The 27923-nt window shown below is 42.3% G+C and overlaps 1 protein-coding gene across 1 annotated transcript in view; it reads left to right on the top strand.

Annotated features, from left to right (window-relative positions):
• The window catches only part of ATP10B (ATPase phospholipid transporting 10B (putative)), a 264174-nt gene that overhangs the window by 219192 nt on the left and 17059 nt on the right, over nucleotides 1-27923 (top strand). The window contains exons 10-15 of the mRNA XM_043490568.1: nucleotides 1619-1854; nucleotides 19059-19247; nucleotides 20638-21259; nucleotides 21776-21882; nucleotides 23088-23214; nucleotides 24753-24937. Coding sequence (XP_043346503.1) covers nucleotides 1619-1854; nucleotides 19059-19247; nucleotides 20638-21259; nucleotides 21776-21882; nucleotides 23088-23214; nucleotides 24753-24937 — 1466 coding nt within the window. The remainder of the gene's footprint in view (nucleotides 1-1618; nucleotides 1855-19058; nucleotides 19248-20637; nucleotides 21260-21775; nucleotides 21883-23087; nucleotides 23215-24752; nucleotides 24938-27923) is intronic.

Below are 27923 nucleotides of genomic sequence, written 5' to 3'. Positions count from 1 at the left end.
ACAAATCAGACTCCTGAAAGGGGTACAGTAGTTTGGAAAGGTTGAGAGCCACTGCTCTAAGCCACACATGAACCATGGCTTTAAGATTCTACTCGATAAGTTTATGGAGGAGATGGTATGATGGGATAATGTGATTTTGGTAATTAATTGATCTTTAAATATCAGGGTAAATAGGCCTAATCCCCTGAGATGGGATATTAGATGGATGGGATCTGAGTTACCCAGGAAAGAATTTTCTGTAGTATCTGGCTGGTGAACCTTGCCCATACGCTCAGGGTTTAGCTGATCGCAATGTTTGGGGTCGGGAAGGAATTTTCCTCCAGGGCAGATTGGAAGAGGCCCTGGAGGTTTTTCGCCTTCCTCTGTAGCGTGGGGCACGGGTCACCTGAGGGAGGATTCTCTGCTCCTTGAAGTGTTTAAACCACGATTTGAGGACTTCAATAGCTCAGACATAGGTGAGGTTTTTCGTAGGAGTGGGTGGGTGAGATTCTGTGGCCTGCGTTGTGCAGGAGGTCGGACTAAATGATCAGAATGGTCCCTTCTGACCTTAGTATCTATGAATCATACACAGAGAAACACCAGCAAATCCCCCCAGGCTTCCACCCCAGAAATGTACCTGCTCAAGATCTTCTCTTGAACAATGCAAGCTCATTAATTAGTTCAACATTTCATCAAAGGATGGTGGACATGTACCAACAGATTTCCCAAGTACTCTAGACTTTTATCACTGGTAAGGATAAAACATTAAAATAAGTTTATTAGCTACAGAAAGATTTTAAGTGATTATAAGAGTTAGGCATAGAGATCAAAGTTGGTTACATAAGAAATAAAATAAAATCTATATTCTGTATATATTTATATATTCTAAACTTCATCAGACTAAGCAGTTTTTCTTACCCCACTGGATGTTGCAGGTAGGTTACAGTTCTTAATACGCAGGCTGAATTCCCTTCTTAGCCTGAGACCAATTTCCCCAGTTCAAAGTCTTTGTCTTCCCACTGTTCTTGTTGCCTACAGAGTAGGTGGCGGAGGAGAGAGGCTGGGGCTGTTGTCACTGTCCCCAATTTATACCTCCCCAATCCATGTGCATGGAAAGATAGTGTCTCAAACATGGAGTCAGAGGTCACCTGTTCTAAATGCCCTGCGGAGACACTGGGCCTCCATCTATGTGCTTCAGGAGAGGCCCTCTGGGAGAATGGATTCTCCTTAATGGGCCATCAACATCTGGCTGGCTATCCCTAATGTAAATCTGGCTTGGAGGTGTTAGTTGCTCCTTTGTTGCTACTGAAAGGCTGTGGGTGTCTCCCAGACGCACAACATATTTCAGTAACAAACATATAGCAAACTCCATAACTTCACATACAGTGGTAGTGCATACAATTGAACAGGATAGTAATGTTCCACAGATCATGACTTCTCAATTGATACCTCACAAGGCATGCTTTGTATAAAACATATAACAGTGGTGAATATGTGAGTACAGGGTGTCATTTTGACGTTCAGAGTGTCACAGATTATGAGAGTTAGTAATAATAATAATAATTAATAATAAAATCTTCTAATTAATACTGCTAATAACAAGAAAAGACTAGGCAAGATATTGGTTTCTCTCTTCCAGCCAAACGCCTGGAGACCCATAAGGAACTGGACTCAGATGATGAAGACGGGGCAAGATATCAGCATTTCGCTCTTCCTGTTATCAAGATCGAGAAACCAGACACTTTAAAACAGAAAAACACTAAGCCCTTGAGGAGGTGTCAAAGTGCCCGAGCACGTTTTCAGGGACATGCAAGGAAGAAATCATTGGGGCGTTGTGACAGCCTTCAGTCTCAAGTGGCGTTCAGCAGTACCATAGTGAGTAACTTCAGATTAGGTGAATATGTTTTTGGGATCTCTGCTTTATGCAGTTTTTTGAAGGGAGGAGGGAGCCAAAGGAGAAAAGAGTCAATGAAATAGCACTCATTTACTAGATTGGGAACAAGGAAACTATAACCTGCTACTTGCCAAATAATACTACATGGTCACCTCAGATGAATTTCAGTCTATTATACTATATCATGAAAAAGTGACAAATTGAGCCACCAGAAGAGTTACCAGTATCTTGTTGTTCTGTCAGAAGAGAGGTCTCACACTTCACGACAGATAAAATACAGTGAACATAGTATGGTTTTTAGTACAAAGTTAAAAATTATAAAATTTGAGTTTTATATAAAATGTAGTTCCAAAATAAGGCTGTAATCCTACAAAATGCTGAGCACTCTGGTCTCAATCCAGCAAAATACTTAGTCATATCCTTAATTTCAAGTACACGAGTAGTCCCATTGACACCAGTGGGACTATACACATGCTTAAAATTAAACACTAGTGCTGATCAAAAACTTCCAGAATTTCACCACAAGTTTGTCAGAACTTCAACAGAAAAAATGGGTCAACATTGGGTCAGCTATAATTTTTGCAAAAATTTTGTCCTATTTTTGTGACCAGCTGTACAGCAGGTTGAAAATTTTCAAAATTCAGAATTTGGATTGTTTGTTTGTTTTTTTAAATTTGAAAAGAGGAACAAAATTTTCTCAAATATTGTTGCTTTTTCAATCTGCTCTGTTACACACATATTCAAGTGCTTTACTGGATTTCAGCCAGAGTGCTCAGCACTTTATGGGTTGAATCCTAAACTCTCATTCTGTAAAGAAGCTCCAGATGACAATCTCTTATGCCCACTGATTCCTAGTGACTTTTCTTTGTGGGATGTGGACTTATGAATGTATTTATTACAAGCTTCTGTCTTGCTAACCCAGTATCTCTGTTATGTAGAAGTGGACATCAGTTAGTATTCTGTTAACTTCTGGAATCTGTTTATTTCATGATAATCTTATTGCTTGCTGGTCTGTTGTCTTCCATCCCATTTTTCCACATAGTACATTGAGAACTTCTCTGTATCTATTTGCTTTATGGATCATGACATTTCAGGTGTGTAAAACGTCTCCTTCAAGAGAATTTTTCCCCAAATACTTTTCCTATTATCATAAAATCATTGAGTCAGAATCAATAGTTTTGTGCCTCTCTCTCCAATTCTTCTTTGCATTTTTTAAGGGTGGGAATTAAAAAATGTCTCACTTCACTTTGCAAATTCAGTTAGAACTAGGGTTTCCTGCTTCTTGGAGTAGCTAACACTGGAACCCACAAGTGGAGAGGCAATTCTTGATTTAGTCCTAAGTGGTTCTGGTCCAAGAAGTGAATATAGCTGAATGAAAATTACTTTAAAACACCACAGTGAAGCGTCAAATTAATGTATACCCCAAATTAAAAAAAAAACACGTAGAGGACCAAAAAATGCCACTATGGCTAAACAGCACAGTAAAAGAGGCTGTTAGAGGCAAAAAAAAAAAAGGCATCCTTTAAAAATTGGAAGTCAAATCCTATTGTGGAAAATAGAAAGGAGCATAAACTCTGGCAAGTCAAATGTAAAAATATAATTAGACAGGCCAAAAAAAGAACTTGAAGAGCACCTAGCAAAAGACACAAAAACTAACAGCAATTTTTTTTTAATGTATCAGAAGCAGAAAGCCCGCTGAACAATCGGTGGGGCAACTGGGCAATCAACTTCCCTGAGTGCTAAAGGAGCACTCGGAAGACAAGACCATTGCAGAGAAGCTAAATGAATTCGTTGCATGGGTGTTCATTGAAAAAGATGTGAGGAAGATTCCCATGCCTGAGCTACTCTTTTTATGTGACAAACCTGCGGAACTGTCCCAGATTGAGGTGTAGTAGAGGAGGTTTTGGAACAAATTGAATAATTAAGCAGTAATAAGCCACCAGGAACAGATAGTATTCACCCAAGAGCTCTGAAGAAACTCAAATATGAAATTGCAGAACTACTAACTGTAGTATGTAACCTATCACTTAAATCAGCCTCTATACCAAATGACTGGAGGATAACTAAGTAATAACAATTTTTTAAAAAGACTCCATAGGCGATCCTCGCACTTACAGGCCAGTAAGCCTAACTTCAATACCAAGTCAATTGGTTGAAACTGTAGTAAGGAACAAAATTATCAGACACATAGATGAACATGATATTTTGAGGAAGAGTCAAGCTGGCTTTTGTAAAGGGAAATCATGTCTTACCAACCTATTAGAATTCTTTGTGGGAGTCAACAAGCATGAGGACAAGGATGATCCATTGGATAAGTGGACTTTCGGAAAGCCTTTGACAAGGCTTTCTATCACACTTATGACTGTTTAGTTTACTTAAGAGCCTGAGATAACAGGGAAGGTCCTCTTATGGGTCAGTAACTGGTTAAAAGATAGAAAACAAAGGGTAGGAATAAATGGTCAGTTTTCAGAATGGAGAGAGGTGAATAATGGGGTCACCCCTGGATGGGTACTGGGAGTAATGCTGCTCAACATAGTCATAAATGATCTGGAAAAGGGGGTAAACAGTGAGGTGGCAAAATGTGCAGATGTTACAAAGTTACTCAAGATAGTTAAATCCAAAGCTGACTGCAAAGACTTACAAAGGGCTCTCACAAAACTAGGTGACTGGGCAACAAAATGGCAGATGAAATTCAATATGGATAAATGCAAAGTAGTGGGCACTGGAAAACAGAATCCCAACTACATATGCAAAATGATGGGGTCTAATTTAGCTGTTGCCATGCAAGAAAGCAATCATGGAGTGATTGTGGATAGTGTTCTGAAAACATCTGCTCAATGGGATGGCAGTCAAAAAAGCTAACAATGTTAGGAACCATTAGGAAAGGGATAGATTAAAAAAGACCAGAAAATATCATAATGCCACTATATAAATCCATGGTACGCCCCCACCTTGAATACTGCATGCAGTTCTGGTCACTCCATCTCAAAAAAGATATATTAGAATTGGAAAAGGAACAGAGAAGGGCAACAAAAATGATTAAGGGTATGGAGCAGCTTCCATATGAGGGGTGAGTAAAAAGACTGGGAATTTTCAACTTAGAAAGGAGGTGACTAAGAGGGGATATGATAGAGGTTTATAAAATCATGACTGGTGTGGAGAAAGAGAATAAGAAAATGTTTTTTACTCCTTCACATAACACAAGAACCAGGGGTCACCCAATGAAATTAATAGGCAGCAGGTCTAAAGCAACCATAAGGAAGTACTCCTTCACACAATGCACAACCTGTGGATCTCATTGCCCGATGATGTTGTGAAGGCCAAAACTATAATGTGGTTCAAAAAAGAAGTAGATACATTCAAGGAGGATAGGTCAATCAATGGCTATACACGAAAATTATAGGGATGCAACCCTATGCTCTGGGTGTCCCTAGCCTCTGACTGCATAGAATCTGGAAGTGGATGACAGGACAGATCACTCTATTATTGCCTGTTCTGTTCATTCCCTCTGAAGCATGTGGCATTGGCCACCGTCAGAAGTCAAAATACTGGGCTAGATGGACCATTGGCCATTCTTATGTTTTTAGAATTTGGATTTTCCATGTACATTTTCCTGAATCTTTGTATCAAACAGACAAAAGGCAAGAAAAAAAATCTTCTTTATATAATAATTGCAGGAGTGTGCAAAGGCCACAAGCTGGGATTCTACTTTGCGGGGGGGGGGGGGGGGGGTTTCTAAATGCCAAGTTTCCAAGTGTTGTACCAGTTATGAAAACTGGTAGCCCCAGATAAAAGGAAAATTGAAGAACTTTGCAATGCTGAGAAGAGTGTTTTTTGGATACAGGTTAGCACCGCATCTGCTGTAAGCACCTGCATAGTGGGGCTGTTGCCAAGAGAAGTGTTAAAGCAGGAGAGCTGATAATATAATAGTATGCTATGGAATATGCTGAGCTTCAATGGAAAGTAATAGTGTTGAACAAGAGAGAATCTTTTGTAAATGCCAAATAGGTGTGGAACCAAAAGGAAGTATAAAGAGTTCCTTTTTTTTTTAGTTTAAGCAAAGTTCTCTGTATGGTAGGGCTGGCTGGCAAACACCAATTCAATTTTGCAGAAAATGTCAAGGTTTTAACATTGTTTCCATTTTGATGCAAGACAAAGCAAAGACCTTTCAAATTGTTTCATGAGAAAAACAGAGACAGACAAACACTTCCTCTGGATAGCTAATAGTCCACTGGTTAGGGGTATTCACCTGGGAATTAGGAGACCCAGTTTCAAATTCCTCATCTGCCTTTATTTGTACCATTGACTTGAACCTGGGTCTCCCACATTGCAGGTGAGTTGTCTCCCCATCTGGCTGTACAGCTAGTCTCCCTCAATCTCAATAATTAAATATTTGTTGTCTCAGAAAGAGAAAAAGAAAGAGAGAGAGAGAGAGAGAGAGAGAGGGAGAGACTGTTTCTGTGAGCACTCGCCAACAGACTATAGGCTATTCTGGGGCAAATGGGTCTATTTCACTCATCAGCAGTTCTTTCTGGACCTAAAAAATCTTCCTAATGAAAGTTTAATTAAAACCAACACATTTCTGTAATGAATCAACAAAAAGTGTTTTTGTCAAAAAGTTCCCAACTACCTCTACTATACTGTGATTGCAAAGCCAACTGGAAAATGGTCCTACATGAATCAGTGATAAGCAGTCTGCATTAGGGTATGTCTACACTATGAAATAGGTTGAATTTATAGAAGTCGGTTTTGTAGAAAGCGTTTTTATACAGTCGATTGTGTGTGTGTCCACACAAATGCTCTAAGTGCATGTAATCAGCGGACTGTGTCCACAGTACCGAGGGAACAGTCGACTTCCGGAGCTTTGCACTGTGGGTAGCTATCCCACAGTCTCCGCCGCCCATTTGAATTCTGAGTAGAAATCCCAGTGCCTGATGGGGCTAAAACATTGTCACAGGTGGTTCTGGGTACATATCGTCAGGCCCCCGTTCCCTCCCTCCCTCCATAAAAGCAAGGGCAAATAATCGTTTTGCACCTTTTTTCTTGAGTTACCTGTGCAGATGCCATACCACGGCAAGCATGGAGTCCACTCAGCTAACCGTCACCATATGTCTCCTGGGTGCTGGCGGACATGGTACTGCATTGCTACACAGCAGCAGTTTATTGCCTTTTGGCAGCAGAGAGTGCAGTATGACTGGTAGCCGTCGTCGACGTAGTCCTGGGTGCTCCTTTCACCGGGCACCTGGGCAAACATGGGAGTGACTCAGCCAGGTCATTTCCCTTGTTTTGTCTCATGGCGATTGAGTCCTACCGGCAGTGCACTGTCTTTTAATTTGCAGCCAGCAGAAGATGATGGCCAGTAGTCATACTGCACTGTCTTCTGCCGAGCACCCAGGAGGTGATGATGGCTAGCAGTCGTACTGCACAGTCTGCTGCCAGCATGATGTATAAAGATAGATGAAGTGGCTCAAAACAAGAAATAGACCAGATTTGTTTTGTATTCATTTTCTCCTCTTTTTCTCTCTGTAAAATCGATGGCCTGCTAAACCCAGTTTTGAGTTCTGTCCTTGAGGTTTTGAATTCTATCCTTGAGGCAGCCATTCAGTTTCTCGCAAAGCCACCCCCTTTGTTGATTTTAATTCCCTGTAAGCAAACCCTATAAGCCATGTTGTCAATCGCCCCTCCCTCCGTCAGCTCAACAGGAGACAATCGTTTCGCGCCTTTTTTCTGTGCAGACGCCATACCATGGCAAGCATGGAGCCTGCTCAGATCACTTTGGCAATTAGGAGCTCATTAAACACCACACGCATTATCCAGCAGTATATGCAGCACCAGAACCTGGCAAAGCGAAACCGGGCGAGTAGGCGACATCAGCGCGGTGACGAGAGTGAGGAGGACATGGACACAGACTTCTCTCAAAGCATGGGCCCTGACAACGTGGGCATCATGGTGCTAATGGGGCAGGTTCATGCGATGGAACGCCAATTCTGGGCTCGAGAAACAAGCACAGACTGGTGGGACCACATAGTGTTGTAGGTCTGGGACGATTCCCAGTGGCTGCAAAACTTTCGCATGCGTACGGGCACTTTCATGGAACTTTGTGACTTGCTTTCCCCTGCCCTGAGGCACCAGAATACCAAGATGAGAGCAGCCCTCACAGTTGAGAAGCGAGTGGCAATAGCCCTTTGGAAGCTTGCAATGCCAGACAGCTACCGATCAGTCAGAAATCAATTTGGAGTGGGCAAATCTACTGTGGGGGTTGCTGTGATGTAAGTAGCCAACGCAATCAAAGCTCTGCTGATATCAAGGGTAGTGACCCTGGGAAATGTGCAGGTCATAGTAGATGGCTTTGCTGCAATGGGATTCCCTAACTGTGGTGGGGCCATAGACGGAACCCGTATCCCTATCTTGGCACTGGAGCACCACGCCAGCGAGTACATAAACCGCAAGGGGTACTTTTCAATAGTCCTGCAAGCACAGGTGGATCACAAGGGACGTTTCACCAACATCAACATGGGATGGCCGGGAAAGATACATGACGCTTGCATCTTCAGGAACTCTGGTCTGTTTCAAAAGCTGCAGGAAGGGACTTTCTTCCCAGACCAGAAAATAACCGTTGGGGATGTTAAAATGCCTATAGTTATCTTTGGGGATCCAGCCTACCCCTTAATGCCATGGCTCATGAAGCCATACATAGGCAGCCTGGAGAGTAATCAGGAGCTGTTCAACTACAGGCTGAGCAAGTGCAGAATGGTGGTAGAATGTGCATTTGGATGTTTAAAAGCACGCTGGTGCAGTTTACTGACTTGTTTAGACCTCAGCAAAACCAATATTCCCACTGTTATTACTGCTTGCTGTGCGCTCCACAATATCTGTGAGAGTAAGGGGGAGACGTTTATGGCAAGGTGCGAGGTTGAGGCAAATCGCCTGGCTGCTGGTTATGCACAGCCAGACACCAGGGCAGTTAGAAGAGCACAGGAGAGTGCGGTGCGCATAAGAAAAGCTTTGAAAACCAGTTTTATGACTGGCTAGGTTAAGGTGTGAAAGTTCTGTTTGTTTCTCCTTGATGAAATCCCCCGCCCCTTGGTTCACTCTACTTCCCTGTAAGCTAACCACCCTCCCTACCTCCCTTTGATCACCGCTTGCAGAGGCAATAAAGTCATTGTTGCTTCACATTCATGCAATCTTTATTAATTCATCACACAAATAGGGAGATAATTACCAAGGTAGCCCAGGAGAGCTGGTGGAGGAGGGAAGGACAAGCCACACAGCACTTTAAAAGTTTAAAACTTATTGAATGCCAGCCTTCTGTTACTTGGGAATCCTCTTGGGTGGAGAGGCTGGGTGGCGGGAGGCCCCCCCACCACGTTCTTGGGCATCTGGGTGAGGAGGCTATGGAACTTGGGGAGGAGGGCAGTCGGTTACACAGGGGCTGTAGCAGCGGTCTGTGCTCCAGCTGCCTTTCCTGCAGCCTAACCATACACTGGAGCATATAGTTTGATCCTCCAGCAGCCTCAGCATTGAATCCTGCCTCCTCTCATCACCCTGCCGCCACCTTTCAGCTTCAGCCCTCTCTTCAGCCCGCCACTTACTCTCTTCAGCCCGCCACCTCTCCTCCCGGTCATTTTGTGCTTTCCTGCACTCTGACATTGTCTGCCTCCATGCATTCATCTGTGCTCTGTCAGTGTGGGAGGACAGCATGAGCTCAGAGAACATTTCATTGCGAGTGCATTTTTTTCGTCTTCTAATCTTCGCTAGCCTCTGGGAAGGAGAAGATCCTGTGATCCTTGAAACACATGCAGCTAGTGGAGGAAAAAAAAAGGGACAGTGGTATTTGAAAAGACACATTTTATAGAAGAATGAGTACACTCTTTCATGGTAAACCTTGCTGTTAACGTTACATACATAGCACATGTGCTTTCATTACAAGGTCACATTTTGCCTCCCCCCACCGCGTGGCTAACAGCGGGGAACATTTCTGTTCAGCCATAGGCAAACAGCCCAGCAGGAACGGGCACCTCTGAATGTCCCCTTAAGAAAAGCACCCTCTTTCAACCAGGTGACCATGAATGATATCACTTTCCTGAGGATAACACAGAGAGATAAAGAACGGATGTTGTTTGAACGCCAGCAAACATACACTGCAATGCTTCATTCTACAATGATTCCCGAGTACGTGCTACTGGCCTGGAGTGGTAAAGTGTCCTACCATGGTGGATGGAATAAGGCTGCCCTCCTCAGAAACCTTTTGCAAAGGCTTTGGGAGTATATCCAGGAGAGCCACAAATGCCAGGGCAAATTAATCATTAAACATGCTGGTTTTTAAACCTTGTACAGTATTTTAAAAGGTACACTCACCAGAGGTCCCTTCTCCGCCTGGGGGGTCCAGGAGGCAGCCTTGGATGGGTTCGGGGGGTACTGGTTCCAGATCCAGGGTGAGAAACAGTTCCTGGGTGTCGGGAAAACCAGTTTCTCCGCTTGTTTACTGTGAGCTATCTACAGCCTCCTCATCATCATCTTCCTCGTCCCCAAAACCTGCTTCTGTGTTGCCTCTGTCTCCATTGAAGGAGTCAAAGAACACGGTTGGGTAGTGGTGGCTGAACCCCCTAAAATGGCATGCAGCTCATCATAGAAACGGGAAGTTTGGGGCTGTGACCCGGAGCAGCCGTTCGCCTCTCTGGTTTTCTGGTAGGCTTGCCTCAGCTCCTTAAGTTTCACACGGCACTGCTTCGGCTCCCTGTTATGGCCTCTGTCCTTCATGCCCTGGGAGATTTTCACAAATGTTTTGGCATTTCGAAAACTGGAACGTAGTTCTGATGGCATGGATTCCTCTCCCCATACAGCGATCAGATCCCGTACCTCCCGTTCGGTCCATGCTGGAGCTCTTTTGCGATTTTGGGACTCTATCGTGGTCACCTCTGCTGATGAGCTCTGCATGGTCACCTGCAGTTTGCCACACTGGCCAAACAGGAAATTGAAATTCAAAAGTTCGCGGGCCTTTTCCTGTCTGCCTGGTCAGTGCATCTGAGTTGAGAGTGCTGTCCAGAGCGGTCACAATGGAGCACTCTGTGATAGCTCCCGGAGGCCAATACCATCTAATTGCATCCACAATACCCCAAATTCGACCCAGCAAAACCGATTTCAACGCTAATCCCCTTGTCGGGGGTGGAGTAAGGAAATCGATTTTAAGAGCCCTTTAAGTCAAAAAAAAAAAGGCTTTGTCATGTGGAGGGGTGCAGGGTTACATCGATTTAACGCTGCTAAATTCGACCTCAATGCCTAGTGTAGACCAGGGCTTAGTTACAGTGTATTTGTATTGTTAGTAATCTATTGTCTGGCTATACCAAAAGAAAGACAGGTGATATTTGACATGGGTTTAATCAGGCCACAACTTCATTATTAGATGTCTGGGACGACCTGGCAGATAAAAGTGTGCAGTGCAGGTAACCCTATGTTTATTCCATAGTTACTGAGGGGGCTTTTTACCAGCTCCCCCTCTTTTCCATCCAGGTCACTCAAGCAAATCCATTGCTGGGACCTTACCATCCACCCCCCCCCCCCCCCCCCGCTGCCTCATTGGAGGGTTATGGTGGACTATAATAATGGAGGTTAGCTCCCTGCCATATCAATCATAATCATCAACCAACCACCCCCCATTTGCTCCTTTACTGTCACCTTTTTTTAAGTCCTTTCCCAAGCCATTTATCTGGTCACTGTATACCTTCCCTATGGAGTACCTGCACTGGACATCCACCACAAGGAGGTGCCTGCCATTAGCTTGGCTGTCTCCGCCCAAACCCAGTCAGGTTCCCAGACATCTCCTAATGCCCTCTTGTATGGGTTTTACACTTTATCGCTATATCTTGAGACGTTTTAGGATTATGGAGTTAGGTGGCTACAAAAATTATCCAAGCTTGAATGTTTTATGAGTCCATCTATGCTTGACAGGTTTTGCTGTTTTGTTGAAATATGAGATGGTTTCATCAATTAATATGTTGATGTCAGTGTAATTCTGAGAAGGAAACATGATGATGATGCTTCTTTCATGGCATTTGATAGAGTTAATGAAAATGGAGTCTGCTGATCCTGAAGAAAAATATAAGTAGCACTGTGTGGTCCATTCTGGAATAGAAATTACAAAGATATGATGCAAAAGGCAGCATAGTCTACTTTACAGTAGTGTCCTCTGTTTGTGCTCCTGCAAATACTTGTGTCCACATTTTTCACCTTATAGTAAGTTTTAGCATAAATGACAGCAATTTGGATACCGAGCTACCTGTTTCTGGTACAATTAACAACTACCCCTGCAAAATTAGAGATTGAGTTAAAGCCAAACTGAAAATCGGTCTACCTAATCAATTCCCAAGAAGAAAGAGAAATATAGTATTTAAAGTTCAGAATACCTGTCAAGTTTGTAGTATTTATACCAGTGCCAGGGAATGTGTATTGCCTCTGCATAACTTAAGATCATACAGGTGGGAAAGGAATAAAGAATGGTAAAAAGCTGTATTTCAGAAAGCCCCAGAGAGAGTGTTTTCTGTGTCATTAATTTGTCCCTGATTCAGTGAGGAAATAGGGAGGTGGGGTGAGGAAGGTGAAAGATCAATCTTACTGAGACATTTATAGGCGAGAAATCAGATTTCTCTTTCCTTCAAGCCACAGATGAAAATGAAAACTAATTCTTTTTGTATCCATCAAAACCCAGCTTACTGAGAAACAGCCTGCAGCCCAATCAGAATTACTCATTTCATGCTGGGACCTACAAATGTTCCCTTATGTTGGCCAGCTTCATGGTTTCTATTTGTGTCTCAAGTGGAGAGATCGCCAATTTCTTTTATTTATTTTGTCTCCTGCTGCTTCTGGTGCTGCAACAACTTCTCTGAACGAAAAAGGCTGCATCAGATCATGTGCTACAAAATAAAAAATAGACCCTGGGTTGGGGAGAGGACTTCCTTGTACTATGGAAGAATGGAAAGAGAACCTTACAATATGAAAAGGAATAAATTATGGAAGAAGATATAAAGAAGATTATTACTGTCCATATTCCCTTTGCTATGCTTTTTAAATTAAGGTTCTTACAGCTCTCTTGATCTAGATTTAATAAGTCTGCTATTGCATGTCCTATAAATATCACTATTATTGCTATGCTTGAAGACTGGCAATTTTCATAGTTAATGTCTTTTAAAGTCAGTAACTTATTTTTAATTTTGTATTCATTTAAAGGGACACTCAGATGAAACCTATTAATAAATTACCCTTTAAATCTTAAATGGTCTTACCCATTTTATAAATAATGAACAAGCTTACTAACTGCTGGGATTTTAAGTATTAATTGATTTTTCATTCTTAATGCTGATTGTTTAATTTCTGCATTTCACTCAGCTTGGTCAGTGAAAATAGATGTGTCAGTTTCGCTATCTGTCTCTTATACATTACCATCCAGCTACATGGAAACATATAAATTCAAGCCAACATCTGTTTTCTTTTTTTAAGATAATGAAAACTTTTCTTCTAAGCTTCAGTTGTGCGCTATCTAGCTTTTCAAACCTGACAGTGTCCTCTTAACATTCAAAACTGTAATATGCAGAGAAATATAGTACAGAAAGTTTCTGCACACGTAGCATACCTGAGGTTAAATAATTCTTCGTCTGCTGCATGGTGCTGCAGTACTGGATACTAATGATATAGATGCAGTAGAAACTGGATGTCTGGATGATGGACAGGAGCAAGAGAGAGGTGTATGTTGTTGTGCTTTGCTGCTTGCATGAGTGTACCTGGTGGGATTTGATAAAAAGAGCACAGATACAGCATAAATAGCTAGATGTTCAGTAATCAGTTACTATATTAGAATGGTTATGGATCCTGGAAAAAATTGCTTTAACTTTTCAGATTTTGTATGTACAATTTGTATTTTTTCATTGAAATTATGCAAGTAATAGGGAACCTCAGGTTGTGTTTTTTTCCATTGTGTGATGCTGTAGCAGCCAATAAACACAAATGCACTGTCTTTGCTGCTGAACATACTTGGTGTGTCTAGATCTTTCACTTATTTCAAAGGAATGTCCGTTTAAATCAGCAACCCCAGAGGCACAAGAGGATCTCCTGTAGCTGAAAGCTTGATGCACCATCTTATTTTGTCTTTGGGTCTCACTCAAGCTCTGTCCAGTATAATTAGAGAGAGATTTATTTTCAATTATTAGATAATTTTAGAATCTCTATTCACTTTAGCAAGCGGGAGTTAAAATGTAACACATTCAGCTCAGCACAACACAGCCCTGAAGGTTATTGATTTATTGTTGTTGCAGATTTGGGAACTTCATAATAATTGTGCCAGATTGAAGGAAGAGAGGGCAATGACAGAGATGAACTGAGAAAGAAGCTAAATTGTTTTGGCAGTAGTTTAAAGAAGAAATCTAAAAGCCTTGGCTCCTGTTTTAAAACTGGAAGCTCTTATTAAATATGGCCTGAACTAAATTCAATTTATTAAAAATCAAGTGGGTCTAGGGATTACAATACCACATCACAGAAATTAATGATCTTTTTTAAAAAAATTGAGTGAAAACACTTCGAAGGGTTTCAGAGTAGCAGCCGTGTTAGTCTGTATTCGCAAAAAGAAAAGGAGTACTTGTGGCACCTTAGAGACTAACAAATTTATTAGAGCATAAGCTTTCGTGAGCTACAGCTCACTTCATCGGATGCATTTGGTGGAAAAAACAGAGGAGAGATTTATATACACACACACAGAGAACATGAAACAATGGGTTTATCATACACACTGTAAGGAGAGTGATCACTTAAGATAAGCCATCACCAACAGCAGGGGGGGGGAAGGAGGAAAACCTTTCATGGTGACAAGCAGGTAGGCTAATTCCAGCAGTTAACAAGAATATCAGAGGAACAGTGGGGGGGGGGGTGGGAGGGAGAAATACCATGGGGAAATAGTTTTACTTTGTGTAATGACTCATCCATTCCCAGTCTCTATTCAAGCCTAAGTTAATTGTATCCAGTTTGCAAATTAATTCCAATTCAGCAGTCTCTCGTTGGAGTCTGTTTTTGAAGCTTTTTGTTGAAGTATAGCCACTCTTAGGTCTGTGATCGAGTGACCAGAGAGATTGAAGTGTTCTCCAACTGGTTTTTGAATGTTATAATTCTTGACGTCTGATTTGTGTCCATTCATTCTTTTACGTAGAGACTGTCCAGTTAGGCCAATGTACATGGCAGAGGGGCATTGCTGGCACATGATGGCATATATCACATTGGTAGATGCGCAGGTGAACGAGCCTCTGATAGTGTGGCTGATGTGATTAGGCCCTATGATGGTATCCCCTGAATAGATATGTGGACAGAGTTGGCAAGGGTTTTGTTGCAAGGATAGGTTCCTGGGTTAGTGGTTCTGTTGTGTGTGTGTGGTTGCTGGTGAGTATTTGCTTCAGATTGGGGGGCTGTCTGTAAGCAAGGACTGGTCTGTCTCCCAAGATCTGAGAGAGCGATGGCTCGTCCTTCAGGATAGGTTGTAGATCCTTGATGATGCGTTGGAGAGGTTTTAGTTGGGGGCTGAAGGTGATGGCTAGTGGCGTTCTGTTGTTTTCTTTGTTGGGCCTGTCCTGTAGTAGGTGACTTCTGGGTACTCTTCTGGCTCTGTCAATCTGTTTCTTCACTTCAGCAGGTGGGTATTGTAGTTGTAGGAATGCATGATAGAGATCTTGTAGGTGTTTGTCTCTGTCTGAGGGGTTGGAGCAAATGCGGTTATATCGTAGCGCTTGGCTGTAGACAATGGATGAGTGGTATGAGCTGGATGAAAGCTAGAGGCATGTAGGTAGGAATAGCGGTCAGTAGGTTTCCGATATAGGGTGGTGTTTATGTGACCATCGCTTATTAGCACCGTAGTGTCCAGGAAGTGGATCTCTTGTGTGGACTGGTCCAGGCTGAGGTTGATGGTGGGATGGAAATTGTTGAAATCATGGTGGAATTCCTCAAGAGCTTCTTTTCCATGGGTCCAGATGATGAAGATGTCATCAATGTAGCGCAAGTAGAGTAGGGGCATTAGGGGACGAGAGCTGAGGAAGCGTTGTTCTAAGTCAGCCTAAAAATGTTGGCATACTGTGGGGCCATGCGGGTACCCATCGCAGTGCCGCTGATTTGAAGGTATACATTGTCACCAAATGTGAAATAGTTATGGGTCAGGACAAAGTCACAAAGTTCTGCCACCAGGTTAGCCGTGACAGTATCGGGGATACTGTTCCTGACGGCTTGTAGTCCATCTTTGTGTGGAATGTTGGTGTAGAGGGCTTCTACATCCATAGTGGCTAGGATGGTGTTTTTAGGAAGATCACCAATGGACTGTAGTTTCCTCAGGAAATCGGTGGTGTCTCGAAGATAGCTGGGAGTGCTGGTAACGAAGGGCCTGAGGAGGGAGTCTACATAGCCAGACAATCCTGCTGTCAGGGTGCCAATGCCTGAGATGATGGGGCATCCAGGATTTCCAGGTTTATGGATCTTGGGTAGCAGATAGAATACCCCAGGTCGGGGCTCCAGGGGTGTGTCTGTGCGGATTTGTCTTGTGCTTTTTCAGGGAGTTTCTTGAGCAAATGCTGTAGTTTCTTTTGGTAACTCTCAGTGGGATCAGAGGGTAATGGCTTGTAGAAAGTGGTGTTGGAGAGCTGCCTAGTAGCCTCTTGTTCATACTCCGACCTATTCATGAAGACGACAGTACCTCCTTTGTCAGCCTTTTTGATTATGATGTCATAGTTGTTTCTGAGGCTGTGGATGGCACTGTGTTCTGCATGGCTGAGGTTATGGGGTAAGTGATGCTGCTTTTCCACAATTTCAGCTCGTGCATGTCGGCGGAAGCAGTCTATGTAGAAATCCAGGCTTCTGTTTCGACCTTCAGGAGGAGTCCACCCAGAATCCTTCTTTTTGTAGTGTTGGCAGGAAGGTCTCTGTGGGTTAATATGTTGGTCAGAGGTGTGTTGGAAATATTCCTTGAGTCTGAGACGTCGAAAATAGGATTCTAGGTCACCACAGAACTGTATCATGTTCGTGGGGGTGGAGGGGAAAAAGAGAGGCCCCGAGATAGGACAGATTCTTCCGCTGGGCTAAGAGTATATTGGATAGATTAAAATATTGCTGGGTGGGTTACGGGAACCATTGTTGTGGCCCCTTGTGGCATATAGTAGTTTAGATAGCTTAGTGTCCCTTTTCTTTTGTAGAGAATCAAAGTGTGTTTTGTAAATGGCTTGTCTAGTTTTTGTAAAGTCCAATCCATTACAATCTACATATCACACAGACTATGCTGACAGCTTGTGCCACACACTCTCAAGGAAACTGCGGAACCACCTGATCAACATCCTCTACAGCAAACAGGGAAAGATTAAGAATGAGCTCTCAAAGCTGGATACTCTCATAAAGAACCAACCTTCCACACAAACTTCCTCGTGGCTGGACTTTACAAAAACTAGACAGACAGAGTCTGTCAGACAGAGACAAACACCTACAAGATCTCTATCATGCATTCCTACAACTACAATACCCACCTGCTGAAGTGAAGAAACGGATTGACAGAGCCAGAAGAGTACCCAGAAGTCACCTACTACAGGACAGGCCCAACAAAGAAAACAACAGAACGCCACTAGCCATCACCTTCAGCCCCCAACTAAAACCTCTCCAACGCATCATCAAGGATCTACAACCTATCCTGAAGGACGAGCCATCGCTCTCTCAGATCTTGGGAGACAGACCAGTCCTTGCTTACAGACAGCCCCCCCAATCTGAAGCAAATACTCACCAGCAACCACACACCACACAACAGAACCACTAACCCAGGAACCTATCCTTGCAACAAAGCCCGTTGCCAACTCTGTCCACATATCTATTCAGGGGATACCATCATAGGGCCTAATCACATCAGCCACACTATCAGAGGCTCGTTCACCTGCGCATCTACCAATGTGATATATGCCATCATGTGTCAGCAATGCCCCTCTGCCATGTACATTGGCCAAACTGGACAGTCTCTACGTAAAAGAATGAATGGACACAAATCAGACGTCAAGAATTATAACATTCAAAAACCAGTTGGAGAACACTTCAATCTCTCTGGTCACTCGATCACAGACCTAAGGGTGGCTATCCTTCAACAAAAAAGCTTCAAAAACAGACTCCAATGAGAGACTGCTGAATTGGAATTAATTTGCAAACTGGATACAATTAACTTAGGCTTGAATAGAGACTGGGAATGGATGAGTCATTACACAAAGTAAAACTATTTCCCCATGGTATTTCTCCCTCCCACCCCACCCCACTGTTCCTCTGATATTCTTGTTAACTGCTGGAATTAGCCTACCTGCTTGTCACCATGAAAGGTTTTCCTCCTTTCCCCCCCCTGCTGCTGGTGATGGCTTATCTTAAGTGATCATTCTCCTTACAGTGTGTATGATAAACCCATTGTTTCATGTTCTCTGTGTGTGTGTATATAAATCTCTCCTCTGTTTTTTCCACCAAATGCATCTGATGAAGTGAGCTGTAGCTCACGAAAGCTTATGCTCTAATAAATTTCTTAGTCTCTAAGGTACCACAAGTACTCCTTTTCACTTTGAAGGGTGCGATTGCATTCTTGCATTTTTTGGAAATGACATTAGGCCATGAGAACAAGAAGTGAAATTGACCATACAGAGTGTAGACCCTGAACTTGCAACCGGATTCATTGGGTGGTCACTTATCCCTGTTAAGCATTCCATTTAACTCAGTGATCAGTGGTTTCAAGGATTTGCCCATTTAGGTCTGCTTCTAGGTTTAGGGTCATAGTGCAGATTCTATAACATAAATTTTTAATGATCTAGGTTCAGATTCTGGCTTGACTTGCACTTTTTGCAAGCCCAGCAAAGTGACCGCTTTTCTGTTTTGTTCTATGTAAGTTCTTATTCTACCCGCCATCATCATAATATCTGAGCACCTCATTGCATAGTCTCCAAGATGGAGAATTTTCTCTTCTTCAGAAGATCCTTGAAGATTTAATTAGTAATGATGTGTGACCTTGACCATTTATTTATGCAACAGTGGGAATTCTATCTTTTTTTCTATATGCTGGGTACAATAGAGTATATAATTCTGTACAAGTGTTTCCTAAGGTGCAGGTCATACACAATCCCAAATGCGGGGGATCTTTACTGAATAACTTCTCTTCCAGGAAAAGGATGTGACTCCTGATAACAGACTGTTGATGAAAGTGAGAGATGCTGCACTCCAGATAGAGTCTTTGGCGTCATTTCCATCTGCAAAGGACACCTGCTCCACCACGTCCGTTACTGACTTTTTTCTTGCACTGGCTATCTGTAATACTGTTGTGGTCTCCACAGCAACTGAGCCAAGACAAAGGGTAATCTCACTTTAAATACATAAGGAGAATTGATTTGCTTAAAATCAGTATACTAGAATTGAAAGCTATCTGCAGTGGTAAAAAAGCACTGTTTTGGAATTGCCATGTGGTTTTCTATCTTCTGTCTGCAATAACTCCAATGACTACTATTCAACCATTAAGGTCAAAAGGGCCCATAATGAACATCTAGTGTGACCTCCTGCACATTGCAGGCCACAAAATCTAACCCACCCACTCCTGTAATAGACTCCTAACCCCTGGCTGAGTTACTGGAGTCTGAAAAACATGGTTTACAGACTTCAAGTTACAGAGTATCCACCATTTACACTAATTTAAACCTGAAAGTGATCTGGGCCCAATGCTGCAGAGGAAGGTGAAAATTCTTTCCCAACCCAAATATGGCCATCAGTTAGACCACGGGTCAGCAACCTTCGGCACCCGGCCCATCTGGGTAATCAGCTGGTGGGCCGTGAGATATTATGTTTGTGTTGACCATCCGCAGGCACGGCCCCACAGCCGTGGTTTGCCATTCCCAGCCAATGGCAGCAGCGCGGGTGGATTACCCTGATGGGCCATGTGCCAAAGGTTGCCGACCCCGAATTAGACCCTCAGCATGTGATCAGACCTACCAGCCAGACACCTGGGAAAGAATTCTCTGTAGTAATTCAGAGCCCTCCCCATCTAGTGTCCCATCACCAGTCATTGGAGATATTTGCTGCTAGCAGTCGCAGATCAGTTACATGCCTTTGTAGGCAGTCTCATCATACCATCCCCTCCATAAACATATCAAGTTCAATCTTGAAGCCAGTTAACTTTTTTGCCTGCATTGCTCCCCTTGGAAGAGGTTTCAGAACTTCACTCCTCTGATTGTTAGAAACCTTTGCCTTATTTCAAGCCTAAACTTGTTGATGGCTAGTTATATCCCTTTGGTTTTGTGTCCACACTGGCTTTTAAATTAAATAACTCCTCTCCATCCCTACCTACATATCTCCCTGTCTACCACGGTGGCCCTTAAGAACTTGCCAATCTTAAGTAAGATAAATCAATATGGCTACCTCAGTGTCTGCAGCATTCCCTTGTACTTGAGGAAATATTTTTAATGCTACAAGGTTCTCTCAATGTAAAACCTTGCTTAATTATCTCAGGTACTTGGTGAGGTTTTTAGGGCACCATTCTGTCTCTGCCATAGATCACCATTGAATCTAGAAGCCAGCTTACCTGTTGTTCTGAAAATCCCTTGACATAATTAGTTAGAAAAAGTACAGCTGCATATTTTTTAAAAAATCATTACTTTGATTCACAGCACTGCAGTGGGAATTTGCAAATGTTCTTGTGGCTCACCTTGTTTAATTTCAGGTGTAATGTTCCTAATGTCTTCTCATGTCTCAAGGTTACAGTGCCACCACTGATGAAACCATCAGGAATCTCCTTGGAGAGGATTCACCAGCTACTTCAACGGCTAAAATTAGCAAACCTTGGTCAATCTTTCTCATTGACTCAGTCCAGTTCAGACCTAGGAGCAAGTGTTAATGTAAAGAACAGTAAAGAGAATCCAGCTGCCACAGACTCCTATAACAAAGATGACATTTCCACCCACACTTGCTCCAACTCAGCAGATGGTGACTACGATGGTGATGGTAGAGCCGATGCAATGCCCAGGAAAGACAGCACAGAGATTGGGGGCGCCTCTCTGGATGAGGTGTTTGGGTCTGTTAGTAAAGGCCATTTGCAACCAGAATTTTGTTACGAGGCTGAGAGCCCAGATGAGGCAGCCCTTGTCCATGCCGCCCGGGCTTACAGTTTCACTTTAATGTCCAGGACCCCTGAGCAGGTAACTGTGAGGTTGCCACAAGGTACCCTCCTGACCTTTGACATACTTTGCACCTTGGGTTTTGACTCAGTCAGAAAAAGGATGTCTGTGGTGGTGAGGCACCCTTTTACCAATGAGATAATTGTCTACACCAAGGGAGCTGACTCTGTCATAATGGATTTACTGGAAGATCCTGCCAAAGGTAATTAGTGCACCAGCTAGCGAACTATTATCGCTATGTTGTCTGTTAAGTTTACAGAACTTTTTCCTGCATACAATATTATATCCAAGCTTTCGGATTATACAGGAATAACAAGTCCCTTATAGTATTATTGCTGCAGATCAAAATTGAGGTGTTTGTTTAACCTGAAGAATGCTTGGAATATGGAAAAAGCTAATTAAGATCCACAGGCAGCCTAACCTAACTGGATGGTGTACTTTGCAATAATATTGTCATACAACCCCGATCACTGTAGTTTAACTTGGCAGCAATAGAGCAGTAACATAAAGAAGACCAAGAAATGCCATCTTGGAGCATGTGCTTGTGGAGTTATGGAACACAAATTAATATTTATGGGCTTTGCAAGGAATTGCTGTTTTGTTAGTACACCAGCTCCTATGTTGCCTGTTAATTATTATTATTATTTTATTTTATTTTGCTGTCGGATTTGGAACGCTTTGTACTAGAAATAAGTAGCTGACTGCTTATATTTAACAGCTGACATTAATATGGGGAGGAAGCTGATAAGAATACATTCTAAAACACAGAAACACCTTGACTGGTATGCACGATCTGGCCTGCGAACCCTGTGCATAGCTAAGAAGGTAAGAAGTATTTGTTAATGATGTCCTGTACATGTGAACAGATTTATGACTTGAGAAATGTGAGAATTATAAACCCTTATGCATAAAGCTACAAGCCAAATCCTAACTGCCTAGGATTAGAAGGGAACTTTTCCTATGAACAAATTGATCTTACACTTTTTTCTGAAGTATTTGGTCACTGTCAGAGACAAAATCTTTTATCTAGATGGGTTTGGTCAGCAATATCTGTCTCCTAAGACTACCCTATCTATTCCTAGTTAGTGATTCCAGGCAAGATCAAACAGAATCACAATTTATAAGCTGTTCTTTTAAATTTTATTTGGCATTTGGCTTTCAAACATCTTGTACTCAATTTGGAGCAGTTGTGCTTTATCCTGATGGCTTTAATACAGTAGTGATGAAAGTTCAGCCTATGGGTAAAATCCAGCCCATGGAGGTCTGGAGTCCAGCCTTCAGAAACATGTCCCAGCATGCAATGCTCTCTCTCGGTCCTTGGTGCACAGCACTGGGACCAGTTGTCTTTCCAGGCCATGCCTCTCCTAAAGATGAGACAACTGCTGTCTATAGTATTTTATGCAAATTGAGAAATCAGGTCTGTTTTTCCTCATTTCTACTTGTCCATGCAGCTTTCAGTTGGGGAAGGTTAAAGGTGAGGTGATACGTTGCAAATGGACTCAGGGGTAGTAATTACCACTCTGGGATCCAAAATATTGCTGCCCTATTTCTCCAGTTTAGATCAAGGTGAGCTCTTCTTAGATTCAGTGGGAAAGACATAATGCTGAAACTGTTGCATCCAAATATTTTATACCAATAGACTGATGTAATAGATGCAAGATTGTGCTTTACAGGATAAGACTCAAATGCAAAAAAAAGAAGTTATTTTTAAAACATAAGCATCTTCAATTGTAGCCGACGATTCTCTAAAAAATCTGTTACTTGGTATTCTACCTCAACAATACTCTGCCTATGCAAACTTTCCATTATGCATCCATACTGCTTTGCTGAGAGAGTGCTCCTTTCATGGATATCTTTCCTCTCACAACTCCCCAATTCTTTCCCACTGCTTGATTCTTGGTTCTGTTTCATTCTGTGAACCACCAGGAAAGGGTTGTGTTGCACCACGGTGGGCCACAGACTACACACAGTTTGAGCAACTGCTTTACCTAAATCTGAATATGTGGCATACCTGTATCCCTATTGCACAGGTTTTGAGTGAAGATGACTTTCGGAAATGGGCCAATTTTCGTCGTGAGGCAGAGGCAGCGATTGACAACAGAGATGAGCTACTAATGGGCACAGCACAGCATCTGGAGACCAAACTCACCTTGCTAGGTAGCTAAAAATAAAGACTCGTTACTGAGTGAAATATTGCTTGCTTTCAAGTGATGTTTTTGGTAACCAAAGTAACAATGACTCAGACAAATTTATATTAAAAGGTCTTCCTGTGGCCCTTTGCAATTCTTTGGTACAAATATATTAGTGCTGGATGTAGCTTCCAAGGGCAAATATTTTTATATGCATAAGCTGTGTCCAGAGCACTAACGCTGGTGCACAGTGTTTTATATTGGTACCTAAGGTTTGTGTGCATATGCACTCTTTCTGTATACACACATGCTTACCAATGGATTTGTGATTTATCTGTGTTCTGCTGTTAGTTTTCTCCACTTTGAAAAAACTATAGTAATCATGCAAAAAGTTATCTATCTAGGTACTTATACGGCACCCATCAGTATAGGATCAAAGCAGCATTATTTTCTAAAAATGAGAGTAGTTTAATGTTCTCTATCTTGAGTCCAAATGTTTTGCTATTTTAGGCTTGGCTTTGCAAAGGAGCTTAGGTTTAACCTATTTCCCTATGTGCTGTATGTTCAACACTTTGTCATCCTGATCTATATAATTGCAGCCTGTTGTTATTATGGCTCTCCATAATCTCTGCAATGATGTTTGTAAAAAATTAGGATAATAACAGTAAATACTTTAAACAGCGCTGTAGGTAAGCTAGTGTAGCTGTCAAAATCTATCACCTTTGCCAACTACAAACCCTCTGTATGCACTCCTACTTAATTTTCCTCAGAGAAGTATCCTTTTCTGCTTCAAGTAATACTGATCTTTAATGTACAGTATCACTGTTACAGCAACTTTAAACTGGCCTCTAGTGGAAGAGATAAGAGATGACTGTTTATCACTCTTTCATATGGTGATTTACCTTCAGTATAAGTATTGGCTTCTTCACCTAAGTTTTCACGTTTCAAAAAAGGAAATTTGATGTATCCTATCTCATTCCTTTGATGGAAGAAACATCTGACTTGCCGCAGAGTGTCTTTCGATTAAAACAGCCAATATTCAGTGTAGAATTACATCCTTTCTAGGTCCTGTGTTGGGAACTGATACCATACTTTTTAAAAAATGCACGTAGTGTATTCCTTGGCCAGTACATTGTCATTTTGGAGTATTCAAAAGAAATGAAATGAGACACTACAGTGCCAAGTAAAATGAATGGTCACTAGTCATTGATTGCTGGTGGTTTGTTTGTTTTTAAATCTCAATCTAAATGCAGATTTTTGTATGTGTTAATCACTTAGAACTATTCAGTATTCATCCATATATTTCCTGCAGGACTGATGTGAGGCTTGAGATAATGCAAAAATTTAGGGAATCTGCGTAAAGATTTTCCCCTCAATGCAGGTTTAATTTTATGCCTTTTGAAGTCTATATCAACCACTGGAAGGTAGCATTGGCTTAGCTGTCGATACATGCTGGATCTTTATTTATTTAGAATCAAAGATTTCTGATATTTTTTTTAAAACCATCTCACTACAGCGTTCAAAGGGAAATAAATTGGCTCACTTCTCATCTTCCCCTTTTACTAGGAGCAACAGGGATTGAAGATCGGCTGCAAGATGGAGTGCCCGATACTATTGCAGCTCTCCGCGAGGCTGGGATACAAATTTGGGTGCTGACTGGAGACAAGCAGGAAACAGCAGTTAATATTGCATATTCTTGTAAACTTCTGAACCAAAAACACACTGTGTTTACCATTAATACTGAAAATAAGGTACGTCCAGAAAAAGGTGAAAAGCCTGCTGGAAAGTTCCATTTCCTTCAAAGATCTGGGGTTTGGAAATGCTTCATTTTGTATTAATGCTTCTTGAAAAGCCAAAAAAAAAAAAATCCCTCAAGGCCTAATGGAGAAGGGCCTTTGACTCTTTAGATCACACATCATGCTGTATGATTCAGAGTCCAAGCAGGTTTTATAGATTATTTTTATGAAATTAAAATATAATGAATTTTCCACATGAAAATAATCTTTTTTTTTCCCAAGAAAAAGGGGGCATTGAATATTATGCTTTTGAGAAATGATAATTTTGCAGTTCAAGTGCCTGATTGCATAATAGTGTTGATGTTTGGCTTTGCTCCTTGCAATGGAATTTTCACTTGCCATGATAATTTAGCTCCAGGCGATTTCTGTAGGAGGACAATTTTAAAGTACTGCAGGAGTCAGCTTGGAAAAAATGTGCACATGTAAATTCCATTGCCTTCAGAACCTTATAGCAAGGTGTACTGCACGTTCCTTCATGGAGTTAGGGTAGTTAGGCTTCAAAAGAAATTAGTTATTTAGTAGGGAACATTTAGCACTGCCTCTTTGTCTGGGTCAGCAGTGTCCATTCCATTTAACCTTCTCATAATAGTTCTCATGCTCCTGTAAAAATAATGAGATCATTTCCTAGGTACTCCCTGTGGTGTGCCTAGCATTGATTTGCACAAATATTACCTGTATATTCACTGGAAATAAAAGTTTCATACAGCGAGTAGCCCAGGCATACTCCGCAAAATAGTGGATAAAGTTCTGGAAAAACAATGAGGAGTCCCTGTGGCACCTTAGAGACTAAGAAATTTATTTGGGCATAAGCTTCTGTGGGCTATAACCCAATTCATCAGATACATGGAGTGAAAATTACAGTAAGCAAGTCTAAATATACAGCACATGAAAAGATGGGAGTTGCCTTACCAACTGGGGGATCAGCGCTAATGAGGCCAATTCAGTTAGGGTGGATGTGGCCCATTCCCAACAGTTAACAAGAAGGGATGAATATCAACAAAGGGATAATTATTTTTTGTAGTGACTCAGCCACTCCCAGTCTTTATTCAGGCCTGATTTGATAGTGTCCAGTTTGCATATTCCAGTTCTACAGTTTCTCGTTGAAGTCTGTTTTTTTGTTGAAGAATGGCCACTTTTAAGTCTGTTATTGAGTGTCCAGGGAGATTGAAGTGCCCTCCTACTGGTTTTTGAATGTTACAATTCTTGATATCTGATTTGTGTCCATTTATTCTTTTGCGTAGAGACTGTCCGGTTTGGCCAATGTACATGGCAGCGAGACATTGCTGGCACATGATAGCATATATCACTGGTAGTTGTGCAGGTGAAAGAGCCCCTGATGATGTGGCTGATGTGAATAGGTCCTACGATGGTGTCCCTTGAATAGATATGTGGACAGAGTTGGCAATGGGCTTTGTTGCAAGGATAGGTTCCTGGGTTGGTGTTTTTGTTGTGTGGTGTGTGGTTGCTGGTGAGTATTTGCTTCAGGTTGGGGGGCTGTCTGTAAGCAAGGACTGGCATGTTTCCCAAGGTCTGTGAGAGTGAGGGATTATCTTTCAGGATAAATTGTAAATCCTTGATGATGCGGTGGAGAGGTTTTACTTGGGGGCAGTAGGTGATGGCTAGTGGTGTGCTGGTACTTTCTTTGTTGGGCTTGTCCTGTAGTAGGTGACTTCTGGGTGCCCTTATGGCTCTCTCAGTCTGCTTCTTCACTTCCCCAGGTGAATATTGTAGTTTTAAGAACACTTGATGGAGATCCTGTAGGTGTTTGTGTCTGTCTGAGGGATTGGAGCAAATGCGGTTGCATCTTAGGGCTTGGCTGTAGACAATGGATTGTGTGATGTGGTCTGGAGGAAAGCTGGAGGCATGTAGGTAAGTATAGCGATCAGTAGGTTTCCAGTATGGAATGGTGTTTATGTGACCGTTGCTTATTTGCACTGTATTTGTCTCTTGTGTGGACTGGTCCAGGCTGAGGTCAATGGTGGGATGGAAATTGTTGAAATCCTGGTGGAATTCCTCAAGAGCCTCCTTCCCATGGATCCAGATGTCATCAATGTAGTGCAAGTAGAGTAGGGGCACTAGGGGACAAGAGCTGAGGAAGCATTGTTCTAAGTCAACCATAAAAATGTTGGCATACTGTGGGGCCATGCGGGTACCCATAGCAGTGCTGTTGATTTAAGGTATAAATCGTCTCCAAATCTGAAATAGTTGTGGGTGAGGACAAAGTCAGAAAGCTTAGCCATCCGGTTTGCTATGACATTATCGGGGATACTGTTCCTGATGGCTTGTAGTCCATCTTTGTTTGGAATGTTGGTGTAGAGGGCTTCTACATCCATAGTGGCCAGGATGGTGTTTTCTGGAAGATCACCAATGGATTATAGTTTCCTCAGGAAGTCAGTGGTGTCTTGAAGACAGCTGGGAGTGCTGGTAGCGTAGGGCCTGAGGAGAGAGTCCACCTAGCCAGACAATCCTGCTGTCAGGGTGCCAATGCCGGAGATGATGTGGTGTCCAGGATTCCCAGGTATATGGATCTTGCGTTGCAGATAGAATACCCCTGGTTGTGGCTCTAAGGGTGTGTCTGTGTAGATTTGTTCCTGTGCTTCTTCAGGGAGTTTCTTCAACAGCAAAACTTCAAAAACAGACTTCAACGAGAAACTGCACAACTGGAATTAATTTGCAAACTGGACACCATCAAATTAGGCCTGAATAAAGACTGGGAGTGGCTGGGTCACTACAAAAAATAATTTTCCCTCTGTTGATGCTCACCCCTTCTTGTCAACTGTTCGGAATGGGCCACATCCACCCTAATTGAATTGGTCTCATTAGTACTGATCCCCACTTTTCATGTGCTGTATATTTATACCTGCGTACTGTAATTTTCACTCCATGCATCTGATGAAGTGGGTTATAGCCCACAAAAGCTTATGCCCAAATAAATTTGTTA

The sequence above is a fragment of the Dermochelys coriacea genome, chromosome 8 (genome assembly GCF_009764565.3).
Source record: "Dermochelys coriacea isolate rDerCor1 chromosome 8, rDerCor1.pri.v4, whole genome shotgun sequence".
Classification (NCBI taxonomy): domain Eukaryota; kingdom Metazoa; phylum Chordata; order Testudines; family Dermochelyidae; genus Dermochelys; species Dermochelys coriacea.
The sequence above is the reverse complement of the archived record's forward strand: the minus strand, read 5'-3'. Positions and strand labels throughout refer to the sequence as shown.